We start from the raw sequence: 16240 nt of genomic DNA, 5'->3' as shown, positions 1-16240 counted from the left end.
CTGTATGGAAAGTGTGTGTGTGTGTGTGATTTGGATTTTTAAAGTAGCTTTAACAATTTTTCAGTCATATCGCTACGATGTCTGCAGTGTGGCAGTTTATAGTGATGTCTAGCACTGGGGCATCATGCCGCAGACATGTAGCATGATGTCCCACCCAGTCACATTATCTTGACACTAGGCCGACCAGTCCTAACACTAACCTCTTAATGCTGAGCACCAAGCGAGGCAGCTGTTAGTACCATTTTTGTAAGTCTTTGGTATGACTCAGCCGGGGATTGAACCCACGACCTCCCGCATCTGAGGCGGACGCTCTAACCACTAGGCCACTGGAGCGGTATGTATGGAAAGTAAATACAGATAATGCAAGGCTGTACAGAAAGTACATGTAGACAATGTGAGGCTGTACCGAAAGTATATTTATACCATGCAAGGCTGTACAGAAAGTACATGTAGACAATGCAAGGCTGTATGGAAATTAAAATATTTTTGGAGTAGATGAACATGCCTAATGTCCCTGTTAAAAATTTGTGTGCAGCAAAGTTATTGAGATTTTAGATGGTGGATTTCTAGGTGAATATTTTGTGGATTGTTTAAAAATGTTTTGATCACCCTGTGATCCACATGCTCCAACCCTTGGATCCATATTCTGAAATGACTGTGCCTACTGATGGACCATCTCCTTATCCCAGTTTCAAGTTTCCATTTTAATGGTTCAAGAAAAGCTGCATAACACTACTTACACAAGCATGAACTTGTAAGCTCATAGAGAAGCATGATTACAAAATCCTAACTTTATCTTCAAACAAAGCAGGGACAACAAACTTTTCTATGGGTCAAGTTTTTCAAAATATTGTCAGCTCTCATTTAAACATCATTAAACAAAAAGGTGTGTGGAACAATAATTTCATAATAATATTTTACTTAAGAAAATGGAAAACTAACCAAATTAATTTCTCAATATAAATTTGTTGGATCAAATACACTTTCTACTCATTGCAATGACACAATTTAAATATTCAATACTGCCTTGTTGTAAAAATAGTATCATTATAACTTTTTATTTAAACTCTCTTTCTCTGATTGGATTTTCTTTCTCTGATTGGATATTCCCAAAATGCTTACAGATGTAGTACCCATGTATACACTTACTGTCACTGTTGTTGTCAACCTGACAACTGATCCCTTGAACCCAAACCAGTAGTTTTCTTCCTTGTTTGATATGCAAGTTAGCTAAAATTGCAGTTGCTAATGAACACTGGACTAGATATATGGCATATGAGTGACTCTTGTTGGAATAATTGTGATGCTGACCTTTTTCCCCTTCAAACCTAAAATAACAGATGTTCTCAAAAGCAAGTCATCTACAAAATTTGGTCAAGGTAAAAGAAACAGCTAAAATTATTTTGTAGAAACCATTTTTCTTCTGTCAGTCAGAGTGAGCCTGAACTATGCCCTTTTGACTATGCAACAGATAGGCTTCTTCCTGTGCAAGCCATACAACAATTTTGGGCCATGTATGTGACACTGAACTAGCATTATTTTGTGAAATTATTTTTCTTTTTTTTCGGCCAGTAATCTTGACCTTTAACGTTTTGACTGCCGTCTTTCTTACCGTGCCATCGACAAAGTTTGGTCAAGGTATGTTGTTGCTGTTGTTGTGGGGTTTAACACCATTTTTCAGCACATGATAGGCTATACATGGAAGCCAGTATTAATGGTGGAGGAAGAAACTGGGAAAACCCCCGGAAAGAACCATCGACCCGTGAGAGGTTAAGGTATGTCACATATAACTAATATTTCAATTCTTTTAAAGTGATCCTGACCTCTGAACATTTGAATCCAATATCAATAGGATTCTTTCTTGCACCAAGTGTAAGCCATCCACAATGTTAGGCAACTGTAAATGGTAAAGCACTCTAGTAATTGTATACAAACGGTTTTACTTTTTGCAGTGACAGTGACCTTGGCCTATGATCTTTTCAGCCCAAAATTATAGGGTTCTTTGTTCCAACTGCGAGTCATCCATAAAGTTTGGACAACTAAAGTTATTGATCGGTAGCCAAATCTGTAAAAGACAGACGGATGGACAACATCATGACATAACATGCTCCACCTGAGGGTGGGTGTATTAAAACCTTTACTCTCCTTAATCTGGAGAAGAGGTGACAAAAAGTCCCTTGGAGGAGTCTTTAAAATCAGAGGTATTTCAAGAAAAGGAAGTAATATAAAATAAATAGAAAGACATTTTCCTCTTTAGTTTCCAAGAAGAGAAACAAGACTGATTGAAAATGAAATGTTTATCTGAAAAGACAGCAAGTTTTATGAAAATAATGATATAAATGCATGCTGAAGTACTGTAAAATAAACAAAATCAAAATTGAGAACTGAACTACTAATTGAAATCAATCAGGCGTAAAAAGACAGCAATTTTCTCAAATTAATTTACAAATGTTTTGGTGATGGAGAAAGCCAAGAAAGTATATTTTGTCAATTTTTGAACATAGTAACAGTCATACATGTAACATCTCAATTCCTGTACTTTATGTGCACAAAATGTGACCTTTTATAAACCATTGTTAACAACTCAAAAAAGGTTAATTTAAAATCAAAGTGAAGTTGTTAATTCTAATGAAATACCATATATTATACTCATTTACAAATTAAGTCCAACTGTAAACAACACAGAACATAATCCGCTGTTGCATAATGCCCCAACAGATCAGGGTCAGTTTTGTTTGCTGTACTGATTACTCCTAAGAGACTGCATAGATCTGAATCTGCTGGTGCATTATGCATTGGCAGATCTGGGTCTATGTCGTTTGCAGTTGGTCCGGACTTGTAAGATATTGTATCTGGTGATTACAACATATAACCAAATTTCCTGAAGAATTAGGGTTGCCTTAAATTAGTCAGCAAAAACTTTATAGATCGTCTTTATGACTTTCACAAATAAATGTTTTCACAATGGATTTTATATGAATGAATTATATTTTACAACGATGGACTAGCCACAATGAAATCTTGATTTACCGCTGAAACATTTCACTATAAAAACTGAAACACATTATATTATCACATATGCTCCATACTATCACAGAACTGGTTAAAAAGATATGCTTTAAAGAATGTATTATATATTAAATACAATCAACAATAAGGCAATTAACTGCAAGACTAAATGGATATGAATATATAAATTTACCAAAGAAAGTCATGCACACTCTTAAATTTATCAAATATTGGTTGTATCCATTTCAGTACCAGATGGAAATTATACTCTAATCAAACAAAACATGTCACATTAAAAAAAGATCTGAAATACCCAACTATTAGGTACACAAATATGAACACATATATGAATATGGCCAACAACATATCTGCAGTCCAACATTTCTCTTTCCTTGGTAACTTCTACTCAGTCAGACGTTTCTCCTTCCCTGGTAACAACTAATCCGTCAGATATGATTTCTTCTTTCTTGGCAACTACTGTTCGGTCAGACATGACTTCTCCTTCCTTGGTAGGTAATAATCAGTCAGATGTGGTAACTACTAATCTGGCATAATATGTAATAATTTTAGCATAAAATACCATTACAATTCAGAAGGCTAATGTCAATTTGTTGTGAGGTGTTATTGTTAATGCATAATAACTATTTATTATTTATAGCTATTATATAATAACCATAATGTCTCATAACAGGAACTCATCCCAACTGTATATTATTTAGTGAATGATGGATGCTGGGCCATACTGCATACTTTATAGTGAATGATGGATGCTGGGTCATACTGCATACTTTATAGTGAATAATGGATGCTGGGTCATCCTGCATACTTTATAGTGAATGATGGATGCTGGGCATACCATATGCTCACTTGTCCTTATGGCTAAGTGAGCAATCAATTGATTAGTTACATTGGCCTTGAAGAAAAAGCCATGGTTGTAATACAGGAGATGTCATAAAATTCAGAAAAAAGTGTACTATGCTTCATCCCTGTATTTCAAACAGCTTTATATATGTAAAGTAAAAATTAAAAGAGAACTGAAGAGACTGACATTCTAACCAATTTTATCCTGTTTACCAATTTCAACTGCAGTGCCTGATTCCTGAGAAGCAATTCTAAATACATTGTGGTAAAAGGGAGCATCATACAGCAGCAGCAGAAATTGTGATGACCTTCACCATGTTTACTAAAAATGTAGTAACACTGTTATTTCTTTTTTAAGGTTTATAAAACTATGCATCTCTGAAAAGGTAATAAAATTTGCAACACAGTGATGTATGTTTTGTTATCATTAACCAATGTACATGCTCACAACTGTATTTTGAAATATGACTTGAAAGAAAAGAAAAACACTTATCATGATGTTCAGGATATAATGACCAAAAAGAGTTTCCAAAAATTTAAGATGGGACCATTTTTTTCCTGCAGAGTGCTGATATTAAAGTAGCCACCATTACAGTCACAGTGTGCAACAAACCTTCTAGTACTGGCATATAAGAATACTCAGTTTCATCCTTCAATCTCAAACAGCTCTAAAGTAAAGAATGTGTAGCAGAAAGCTTGAAATAATGAATCATGACCATGACACTGAAGACAAGACCCCACCCCACAATTCGTAACAAACTTTCTAAGTTACATAAATGCATAAATACACAAATATCACCTTAACCTCAAACGGCTTGCAACTTATGAAGTGAAAGTGTGATGGAAAATTAAATTAATTAGCAATAATTCTGATCTTGAAGACAAGACCTCCATTGTAATACTACTCAACACACCTTCTCATTGTGACATACTACAAGTTTCAAGCATTAATCTGTAAAATAAAACTTGAAAGTTATACAGTAGAGATGGAAGAATGATGAAAAACTTAAAATGCTGAGCTGTGACACTGATCTCAGGGCTAGGACATCTAATGTGTCACATGACATACATTTTAATAATGATATATAAGTATAAAAGTATACCAAGCGTATATAAATATACGAAATTTCATCCCTTACCCTCAAATGGCTTTAAAGTCAGATAAAAAAGAATAGCGCAATGATAAAATACTGAGCAGTGACCTGAAAATAGGATTTGTTATATTGGACAAACCTTCATAAGATGATGTATAGAATACTAAGTTGATCTCATAGTTGAAAATCACTTTGAAGAAACATAATTTTATGCATTAAAGCATAGTGATAAGTACTCTATTATTTCACAATTTTTTCATTCACTTGCATATATAGCCTGTGAGAAGTTCCTATACATATTCTTGCCAGATTCATCGACTTGACTGATCCTCACTCCAGGGTTATCAGATCTTGTGATTAAGCTGCAATGGAGAAAACAAAGTTTTCGCTCATGAACATGAATCCCCTCACTAAGGAAAGCACATTTTAAGTAGATGACAATATACATGCTGGAATAAAAGACAATACCAGAGTCACTGAAGCCTGAAAATTAAGCTACAGTGACTATATTTAGTATGGTTGAGTTACTCTCCCTGAAATGCTTCCAAAGTCTCATTACATAAGATAGGTATAAGGAGGTGCAAGACACTGAGAATATAACAAATAAATAGCTGAAAAGTCTCCATGGCATGAAATATTGGCCACAATAACCTAGTTCTGATATCCATATGGCAAATTTCATAAAGTATATGAAACATGGTTAAAGATAGTGAGGATGTAAAACACAAATATCTAAAAATAACAATAGTACTCTGAATAGTACCTTTATGACCTCTATGCAGGAAACTAAAATATCTGTGCAGAAACCATGTTACTTCTTTCAATCAAAGACCCTGACATTTAACCTTTTGACTCTAAATGGACAGGCTTCTTACAAACTAGGTCATATTGATTTAGTATTTGAATGGTTAAGTTACATGGTCAAAATGTATCCACGTATCAGTTTTCAAGAGTATAGATGAAATAGGGTCCAATATATTGAGGATATAACAAAGTAGGAAAAAAATGTGTAAAGCAAGTTCATTGCCAATGCACTATTTAATTTCTTGACTTACTTTTATGTGAGGTTTTCCTGTTGACTCAAGTGACTGTGCCTCAGCAATTTCCTCCAACAAGCTGAGGTACATTTTTGCCTCCTTCTCCATACAGTGTTCTCTTCTCACATATTCCATAGCCTCGGTTTGCAACCTCAATCTCAGAGCTTCATCCTCTAGTAACTGTTCTGCTTTCTTTATGAAGTCCTATATGAGAGGAGATTCAATTGCAGAAACAACAGTTTTTGCTTATCAAACTTACTCATGAGAACACTCTCCCACCCCACTTGGAACCCAAATCCATTAAACTATTTGTCCAGAAACAATGAAATCTGGTCCAAAGATATCCCTAGCAAATGAGATAGACCCCAAACTATATCCCTCTTGCAAATGGTCATCATGACACTTGTGTAAGTCCACTGACTTTTCACCCAATAGTTTATGACAGAATTGCAAACAAATGAGCTGAGGGATATACACAAAACAGACAAAATACAAGGACATACAAACAGACAAATTACAAATGAACAGAGGGATGGACACATACATGTTACAAGACAAATGAGCAGAGGGATGGACACACAAACAAATGAGCAGAGGGATGGACATACAGACAGACAAATGAGCAAGGGATGGATATCCAAACAGACAAATGAACAGAGGGATGGACACACAAACTGACACAATACAAATGAGTAGAGAGATGGACACACAAACAGATACAATACAAATGCGCAGAGGGATGGACATACAAATGAGCAGAGGGATGGACATACAAACTGACACAATACAAAAGAGCAGAGGGATGGACATACAAACTGACACAATACAAATGTGCAGATGGATGGACATACAAACTGACACAATACAAATGAGCAGTAGGCTGCCCAGTTAATCTTGGATATTCTAACCAGACTCCAAGCTGTGGTCATTGCCTGCCTTGTCCACCAGCCATAAAATCACCAGCAATGCCGAAACCAACAACAAAAATGTGGCCATAATGTTGCAAACAATCTTAGAAGTGGTATGCATAATTTCTTTATCCCTCAATAGGCAAAGTTATATTGACAACAATATAGATATTGTCTAACACTGGGAGATCTGCAGAAAAGGCATTGGATTCAGTTCTATACCAGTGAAATATTAAGGATACTGGTATTTGAGTATCAGTAAAAAGGGTTTGAAATTGGCTGAATCACTGATTTTGGCAGAAAAACTCCCTGCAATTTTCTTGATTCTTCCTGACTGTGGTAGAAGACAAAAGGAGGGGTTGATTTCCTCATCGTTAATATAGACTGAGGCCTTGACTCTCTATGCCGGAGTAGTAGAGGGCATAGTAAGCATTCTGAGTTCAACAACACCAATATAGCTGCTTTAAAACTATACTCTGTCCTCTTCAAAGGAGAGCTGAGTTCGAGCTTTCATGTGGGTCATTCTTGTTCTGATAAAGATTTACATGCATATAATGCAAATCTTGAGGTATAGACGATGCATGAACATCTTTACTAAGGCTGTCACAGTACTGCTCCAGAGGTTAGCAGTGAGTAAATGGTTAGGCATATCTGTTGGATGAAGCTGTGGGATCAGTATGGCTGGCTTGTCAAAATCAAAACTTTTTGGTACCGGAGTCTGTCGTTTAGTTTGTAGTGTAGACAGCAGCATTACCAGTTTAGTGGTAATGATAGAAGAAAGGACAAATCAATCAATATGATTATCAACAAATCCAACAATCCATGGCTCTGCTTGATGAGGCATGGTATGGTATATCATGGAAGCCATATGGTCACTGAATGGTATGGATCATGTGCTGGATGGCTGCATGTTGCAGCATCAACTAAGGTATGGGGAGACCTCATGGCTCATTCAATTCATTGAAAAACTCAATGTGCTCAGACTTACTGGCCCTAAGGCCATTCTCAGATATGCAGAGGGATGTATGACCACTGGACTGCCTAGATCTGGCTGGAAATTCTTCCCTCGTAGTGTTTAAACTCTCAGCTAGGGCAGAATAAGATGAAGGTCAGGAAAAAGATGGCCAGAACTAATCAACTCTGTTATTGCCTGTTGGATTAAATGTACATGACAAAGGAATAAAGAAAGAAAAATAATAATACCAATAGTTAACGACGCTAACATTAAACAATGAGAGACACCTGTAATGCGAGGGGATACTCAATACATCAGTACTTTCAGGATTTGATTTTCTCCATTGCTCCTTGTTCTTTGAAGTTTTTCTTAGTACTGTCAACCTTGTAGTATCTGACCAATTAGTCCATGTAGCTGACAATGTACACTTTGTACAGGTGATGTTTGATTATGTGAATCATTGCTGGCCTTTATTTTATTTTTTGCACTTTGTACAGGTGATGCTGGGATTATGTGAATCATTGCTGGCCTTGATTTTATTTTTTACACTTTGTACATTTTGTTGTCATTGCTATAGTCTGAAACAACAAAGGACTAAAGAGGAAAAATAATAGTTAACAATGTTAACAATGTAGAGACCCAATATGCTAGGGTGCAAATAGACAGTGTGTGTGAACATGAACTACAAATATGTAATTCTATTACAATGTAGATGTGAGAACCGTGTGTTCAGAAACGCAGAGACTAAGTCCATATAGGTGAAGAAATTTCAAACAAATATGGCTGAAATTTAAATAATATAGTATACCACCTGTAGAATAAAATGTAATAAGTCTGAAAATAATGCAGTCCTCAATAGATGGATGAATATAATACAAACTCCAACTGGTTTTCAGGAGACAAAGTGAACTACAATGACCAAAAGCCTTAAAGTAGTGCCACCTGTAAGCAAGGGGAGGTAATGAGTAACAGAAAGAGAAATTTTCATCTCTGAGAGGCTGGATTCTGGAGGATTATATTCCAAATGTTAATGTGATTGGAGAACATATTCGAAAGAAAAAGACAGAATCATGGTGTGCTGTGTGATCTACCTATATTTCTAGTGGACAATACTCTGATCTTCTGCTGCATATGACAGCAGATCAGTCTATACTGTTTGATCTAGTTATTTCTAGTCAACAGTGGATACCAGATCTTTTGTTGCAAGATGTAATAGTAGATCAGTCTCTGCTGTCTGATCTAGCTATAATTTCAAGTCAACAGTGGATACCCTATCTTCTGTTGCAAGATATAATGGTAGATCAGTCTCTGCTGTCTGATCTATCTATAATTTCAAGTCAACAGCATAGATATGTACCATGATCTTCTGTTAAACAATGTGAAGGCCAATATGTCTGTATATAATTTGAAACTTGATTCACATTATGAATAGATTAATATAGTATAGGTATAACCATATTTGATGACTTTTCTCAAGCTTTTACTGACCTGAGGTGATTCAAACAGTAGACCAGTATGACCATCTTCCACGACAGTCTCATTGCCTGGAATTCTTCGGGCTAGTACTGGTGTGCCTAGCAACATTGCCTATATATACAGTATATTAAAAGAATAAAAGTATAAAAAAACCTCACATAATTCAATGAGACTTATTCTCCCAAAAAATTACTTCCCAAGTTAATGTAATTTTAATGTTATATTACAAACAATATAAATCATGCAAGTTTTTTTAAAATGAAAATTGTTTTATCATGAGAGATTCATACTCACCATGCACACATTCAATTCTAATTTTAAAATAGTTTTCTCTCACCAAAATGCATATCGGCATAATGCATCTTATTTCATTTCATGTTTTTGTTTTTTCTTAGCTCATGCCTTTTTAGTTCATGGTTCAGGTAAACAACTAAAAAAAGATTTCAAATCATTCAATGTCTTGGCTGTCTGTGATTTTACAGTGACATATCAATCACATTATGCCTGTATGCCTGTAACAGTACAAAGTGACACACTTATTACATTCACAATACAAAGTGACATATTGGCAACAGTACAAAGCATCACACATCACATTCACAGTGCAAATTGGCACATATAAAATATTATGCCTGTAACAGTACAAAGTGTCACATACATTATCATTTGTAGTATGATGTGGCATACTGGCACACACAGAACATTATGACTGTAACAGTACAAAGTGACACATTCATAACATTCACAGTACAAAGTGGCATATTGGCACACATAGAATATTATTTCTGTAACAGTACAAAGTGACACACATATAACATAAAATAATGGCAGATGTTCCCTATGGCTCACTTCTTCTGTTAGAAGTAACAATAAAGAAGAAACTATTCATCATATTATTTCAGGGATTACCCTCTTGCATGTCTTGTCTCAGATGTTTTTACTGTTACAAACTGAACTTGACTGCTAATGTGTCCAGATACATTTACACAGTCTATTCAAAGTCCGTATCCATAAACAGTCCATTCAAAGTCCAGATCCATTAATAAAGTGTATTCAATAGGAAAAAAGAGGGCATTTATACTCTCATAAATACAGATTTTATTAATAAGCTTGATCAATTATGTTGAGAAGACTGGCTTGGTTGGATATAGCACAGTACGAGACATAGCACAAAAGTACTTTGTGGATCCTGACCATCATGTTACATGCCTTTTAAAGCTGACACTTGTTATTTAAACATGAAAGCAAATTTTCTGTAAGTTATGTCTCTCTGAGAATACTTACCCAATCACATTAGTGTTAGAGGATACAAGCCTCCTATCTCCCAAACCCAGCCCTACTAAAGGTATGAAAATCAATCTTTTCTGTCTAAATCACAAAGACAAATAACAAAACTATTGCACATTACCTCCCCTTGCCTCCATCCAGTGCTGCTAGTTTCTAACCTGAGTGATATAAAATTAGAATCACATAGCAGGGTGGCTGGGAGGGTTTTAAGTAATGTGGTCGAGTAAGTAGTCTCATACGACCATATGATTAGTGTGTGTTTTCCTGGCCTTGAACTTTCACATTTATTACATTTCATTTACATGTTTCAATGAAACAACAAAATAATAAAAAAGATGGATAAATTAACAATGCATCTCGTGAACCATGTGCAGTTTGTACAAAAATGTGAATCACAACAACTATCAAAAATAATTTGTTGTACCATGCAGTCAAAATAGACAAAGTCCATGAATGTTACAAATTCATGGAAATATTTCAAAAATTGAAGACTAACATATACCACCAGTAGAGGAATGATTAATGCATAAAATATAACCCAAATTCCTTGATAGATTCTAAAATTCACAACAATATTGGCATGGATTTATCGAAGGTGTCTTTATGTTGACAATGAAGCTTAAAAACTAGCCAACATCTAGTGACAGCAAGAGGAAAACATAGGCAAGAGTTACTGCCATTTGTCTACGTGCTATAGACAGAAAAAATGTTATGACTATGGTCTTAACAGAAAGGAGCAAAACCAACAAGTTGTGTACATTAAACAATTTCATTGTCTAAGTTATGCAATGAAAATTAAAGAGGAACATAAAGTACTGTGAACAAAGTCCAAAATAATCCTCAATAGTTAAATCATAAATGAAAAAGGATCGAGCGTTTTGAATAAATTCCAGATTCTCAAATGTGCTGATGTACCAATATCATCGAATGTGTTTAATTGCCAACAAAATTGATTTTTCACTCCCTGACTGTTTCATTGCCAACAGTCTTGATTTATCACAATGGCATTGTCCAAAACTCCTTTGAATAAATTCACAATTATCCCAGAATAATATTTCAATCCTGAGTCAACAAATACTTGGTAATTCCACTGAATAATCCAAACAAATGAGTTATCTTGAATTATGTCTAACCTCAACATTAAATACATCTGCAGGCTGATTTTAAAAAAAGAGACAGCAAATAGGAATGAATCAATTGTCCACTTAATCATTCTTATATACACACTGTGGCTCTAATTCGCAGTATTTTCCTACTTTTTTTGCATTACCTCATACATGACATATTTCACAATATCTCACATTGCAACAGAAACCACCTGACTCAATTATCCAGTGGGAAATTACCCCTAACTTGTAAACATGTTTATTATCAAGATTAATTTTAAATGGTGCAAACACCTATTTACAGCTCAAGTGCACCAAAAGTCAAGGACAATATATATATATATATATATATATATATATATATATATATATAACCTGCCTGTATTTGGGAGGTAGCAGCCTTATATCCCCTAATGTTAATGATATAGAGCAACATATTTAATGGAGAAATGAAGATCTCAATGACCAATATTTTGCATGAATAATTAGAGGTTCTCCAAATTCTGCATGCACACATCAAGTTTCAAGGTATTATCAACTGATACCTACCTCTAGTATGGCTATAGGCATACCCTCACTTAGTGAAGAGTTCACAAGCACTGAGCTCCCCTTAATTGCAGCATGCGTGTCACCGAGGCTAAGTCCAGGGATATACAGAACTCTGGGTAAACTGTCAATATACATGTATATACACATCCTTTTACCAGGTTAAAATAAAATGAAGGTAATGCTTTTTTGTTGGTTTTGGAATCATTTTAAACACATTAAGGTATATCATGCAGAGGAAATGAGAGCTAAGTGCCTTTCGTCAGGACACAATGAGGCAGCTGATTTGGGCTGGCATGGGTAGGTATTGAACCAGCAACCCCAAGTCTCTACCAACTGACCTAAAGTGGAAAACCATGCAGACCACAGGAGTAAAAATAAAGTTGACTGCAAGCACATTTTTAATTAACTATCCCAATATATCCAATTTATACAACTCTTGCTACTTAACCAGGAACATTTTTTAAAAAAATGATACCATGGACTGACAGAAGAAATGCAGTTTGGTCACAAATGTCAGCTCACATAACTGAGTTAGCAATTTTAAGCATAATGTAATTAACAATTCTGTATTGGATAATCCAACTGCTACTTGTGAGAAGCTCTTTGTAGCTCTCTACCATGTTCACCCACCTCAAAAAGAAGTGGGGAACAAATTACTAGCTTAAATCACATTCAAAGTTGACCTCCTATTATAACCAAGAAATATTATCCTGTATCTGCCTTCTGTTGTCCAAACAAGTTCAAGTCCTTACAAATATGTCCACATTGGCTATTTCTTTCTCCTTACTTTAGTGAGGGAATATTACAGCATCCTGTCTATCCAACCATCTGTCAAACTGCCTCTTCTCCTGAACTAAAGCCCATGTAATGACAATTTATTTCCAGTTATATATCACAACCAAGCTGATATACATGACTTACTTCTCTATCTCTTGCTGGAACTTCTTCTGAAAGTTCTTTTCCACCTAAAACGATTAAACATAGAAAAGATCAATGAAAGATCAATGAAAGTCATGTTATTTACCAGCATGGCAGGTATAGTTAGATACTTTCATCTATCTGAATGTGAATCAAAGGTATCAGAAGAAAAAACGTTCATCTTTGAGCAGAGATGTGAGTTACATCCTATTTTCAATAGGATTAGGGGTAATTCTATAGTCAGTATGCGTCTGTGAAGGCACATGAAGGTTTGGTTCATGTGTTACTGCAAAAGAGCCAAGACTTCTTTTGATTTTCTCTTCCCTACAGGTATCTCATATTTTGATCTTGGTGAGTTAGCAAATAACTAATCCAGATATTTCTGTGTATTTTTGAAGTCGGTGATAATTTCATTTCCATGAGAGATTTAAGTGAGCAGGAAACAGTAATCTTGAGTGGAACATAGATTTCGGAGAGAAAAACATATAACCATCATTATGATTTTGTTGTACAGTGCCGATAAAACAATCTTGATGATGCATAATAATAATGATAATGAAAACAAAAATTATAATGACACGGATATTTGGTGTAAGGTATTTGCTAAAATATCAATCTTAAAAGGTTAACCTGTGTACAACAGTCACCTGTGTGCAATAGCCAGTTTTGCCCTTCCACTATTTACAGGTTCGGCTATTAAAAAACTATTACAATTAAACCTAAAAGTTTATGACAAAAAAAATTACCAAGTAATAAATAGAAAAGAAAAACCATTATATTAGATTTAAAATGGGGATCTGAAAAGTATACAATCATGAAACATTGACTTCTTACTGCTTAATATCAAGAGCATACATATATATATATATATATATATATATATATATATATATATATATATATAAAGTAAACTGGGTCTGTAGTTCCAAGATATGAATGCTCCCAATGCAGCCAAAAGTGTCCAGAGTCTGAAAATCTGCTAAAGTTTCAAGAAATCATTTAACTGACAGAAAAGTCCAAAAATGTCATCACCAAATGTCCTCTCCCCACCAATTATTAATTATCAAATGTACATCGTGTGTGAGATTAAAGAGAGAGTAATAAACACACACACAACCTTTAATTGCTTCATTTTCTTCTTTTTTATGCCCAAAAAATGTAGTCCATATAAAGGTGAATATAACATATAATTTAGTAAAAAATAGCATAAAGATTATGCAAAAAACTTAATGGATGACAGGTGTGGAAATACCAATTCTTGAGTAGAAAAGAGTTTAGCTAAACTGATGTCAGATGACCTCATTAATACACACAGATCCTGCTCCAAAGAAAACTCAATGGATATCTCAATCACAAAAATACCTATTTACCACGTTTGATCTAAAACTGATAAGAGTTATTACAGTGTTGAAAAGTTCTGCCAATCTGATGAAACATCACCTCATTACTATCCATGAATCCTGCTTATTAGTGTTCTTATCTGAGACCTTGTTCATTGAAGCCTATTTACCAAGTATGATTAAAATTGGACCACAAATCCAGTTTTGAGTGGCAAGGAAGCTCAGTCAATTAGATGCAAGATCATGTTATTAATATGATATGTCTAACTCATTAGATTATTTTTCAAGTCTGAATAATAATATTTGGTCAGAAATATAACTTCAAATGTGGTAACAAGCTTAACCAATCAGATGCAAGATGGCCTCATTATTATGTGTGTATTTCACTCATTATCAAAATAGTTTGGGATAAGACCATCAGAACATATGATTTTGTAGCTCAGGGCAGATAGACCTAGGGACAAAAGTATGGAGGGAAAAACAGAAAGAGGGATGGGTGGTCCATGCTGGTCTAGTACATACAACTTATGTAAATTTAATTTGTATTGTGTTGGCTTTTCTCCATGTGTGTATATATATATATATATATATATATATATATATATATATATATGTGTGTGTGTGTGTGTGTGTGTGGTTGACCTTGGTCAGTAATTGAGTTTAGGGCCAACCTGACTTTGGCCTTGCTACTTTGTAAATAACATTTCACATAGCTAATAGTCCAAATGTCTTTGATTTTATATTACATATTAAGATCATTATTAATTATAGGCAAACAGGTTTACAGATGTTGAGTTCAAGGTCATGTATTTGACATTAAGAATGTTTTAAAAGCGAGCTGTTTATAACTTTTTGGAAAATGACACTTGTTCCGGTTCTGTTATTGTCTTACCTTTTTATATAAATGTTGTTTACTTCAAAATTGCTCATTCCTATCTTAACATCTAAAGTGGAATCAGTCTTCTCGTAGTGTTCAGTTTTAATTTCAGAGGATTTATTTTTAAATTATTGGAATTAAAAAGTGCTCAATATTTTTGACTAAATCACAATCTTTTTATTAATGTAAATTCAATCAAAGACATATTGGACTATATCATTATGAAACATCAAGACTGATCACACATTAGCACATCTGAGACTACATTCACACCAACACATTAAATATTGTTATTCATTCATTACACAAATAGAATTCAGTAGGAATACTCCAAATTTGGACCTGTAATAGAACTTTAAGAACTATCTGGGATTTAATTCAAAATACTGTAATTTTTTTGCTTTTAAAATTCACTTCATATGTAAGGAAAGTAAAGCACTGTGTAATTTTACAAAACGTGTTGGTTGTCCCTCTTTTCTGTTACTTAGTTTAAGACCACTGAGTCATCACAAACTGGATAGAATTTTTTTTTAACTTACCCGAGGTCCAATGATTAGAAAGATCGCCCTATAGTCTGGTTTGCTTTGACTCCATTCTGAAAATATATAGAAATATTGTTGTTGGAATACTTTTAATTCAATTTTTCCCCCAAGTAGATTAAATCATCCTTTGCCTAACTTGAGATATTACAATATTTCATCCTAAAAAACCCATAGAAAGGTCTGTACTTGAAAGAAAAGACTTATCCTGTTATCTGTACAATGTTAAATGTCAAATGCAAGTGAGTGTGGTACTTTTTTCCCAACAGTTTCTGCCTTGGAAG

At 34.5% G+C, this 16240-nt stretch overlaps 1 protein-coding gene across 3 annotated transcripts in view; it reads right to left on the bottom strand.

Moving 5' to 3' along the window:
* Window positions 1-2282: 2282 nt before the first annotated feature.
* Window positions 2283-16240, bottom strand: part of LOC149775699 (glycosyltransferase 1 domain-containing protein 1-like) — a 30488-nt gene continuing 16530 nt past the window's right edge. For 2 of the 3 annotated variants that reach the window (XM_089943562.1, XM_089943565.1), the window contains 6 exons: window positions 15957-16012; window positions 13204-13247; window positions 12283-12403; window positions 9353-9451; window positions 6020-6205; window positions 2283-5326 (listed from right to left, as the gene is read on the bottom strand). In XM_089943562.1, the coding sequence (XP_089799688.1) occupies window positions 5309-5326; window positions 6020-6205; window positions 9353-9451; window positions 12283-12403; window positions 13204-13247; window positions 15957-16012 (524 nt within the window). In that variant the 3' untranslated portion in view covers window positions 2283-5308. The remainder of the gene's footprint in view (window positions 5327-6019; window positions 6206-9352; window positions 9452-12282; window positions 12404-13203; window positions 13248-15956; window positions 16013-16240) is intronic. The other variant, XM_089943564.1, reaches the window with a different exon arrangement.

The sequence above is a fragment of the Sinohyriopsis cumingii genome, chromosome 19 (assembly GCF_028554795.1).
Source record: "Sinohyriopsis cumingii isolate HCF-2022 chromosome 19, ASM2855479v2, whole genome shotgun sequence".
Lineage (NCBI taxonomy): Eukaryota > Metazoa > Mollusca > Bivalvia > Unionida > Unionidae > Sinohyriopsis > Sinohyriopsis cumingii.
Note: the sequence above shows the minus strand (reverse complement) of the source record. Positions and strands in the feature narration are given on the sequence as shown.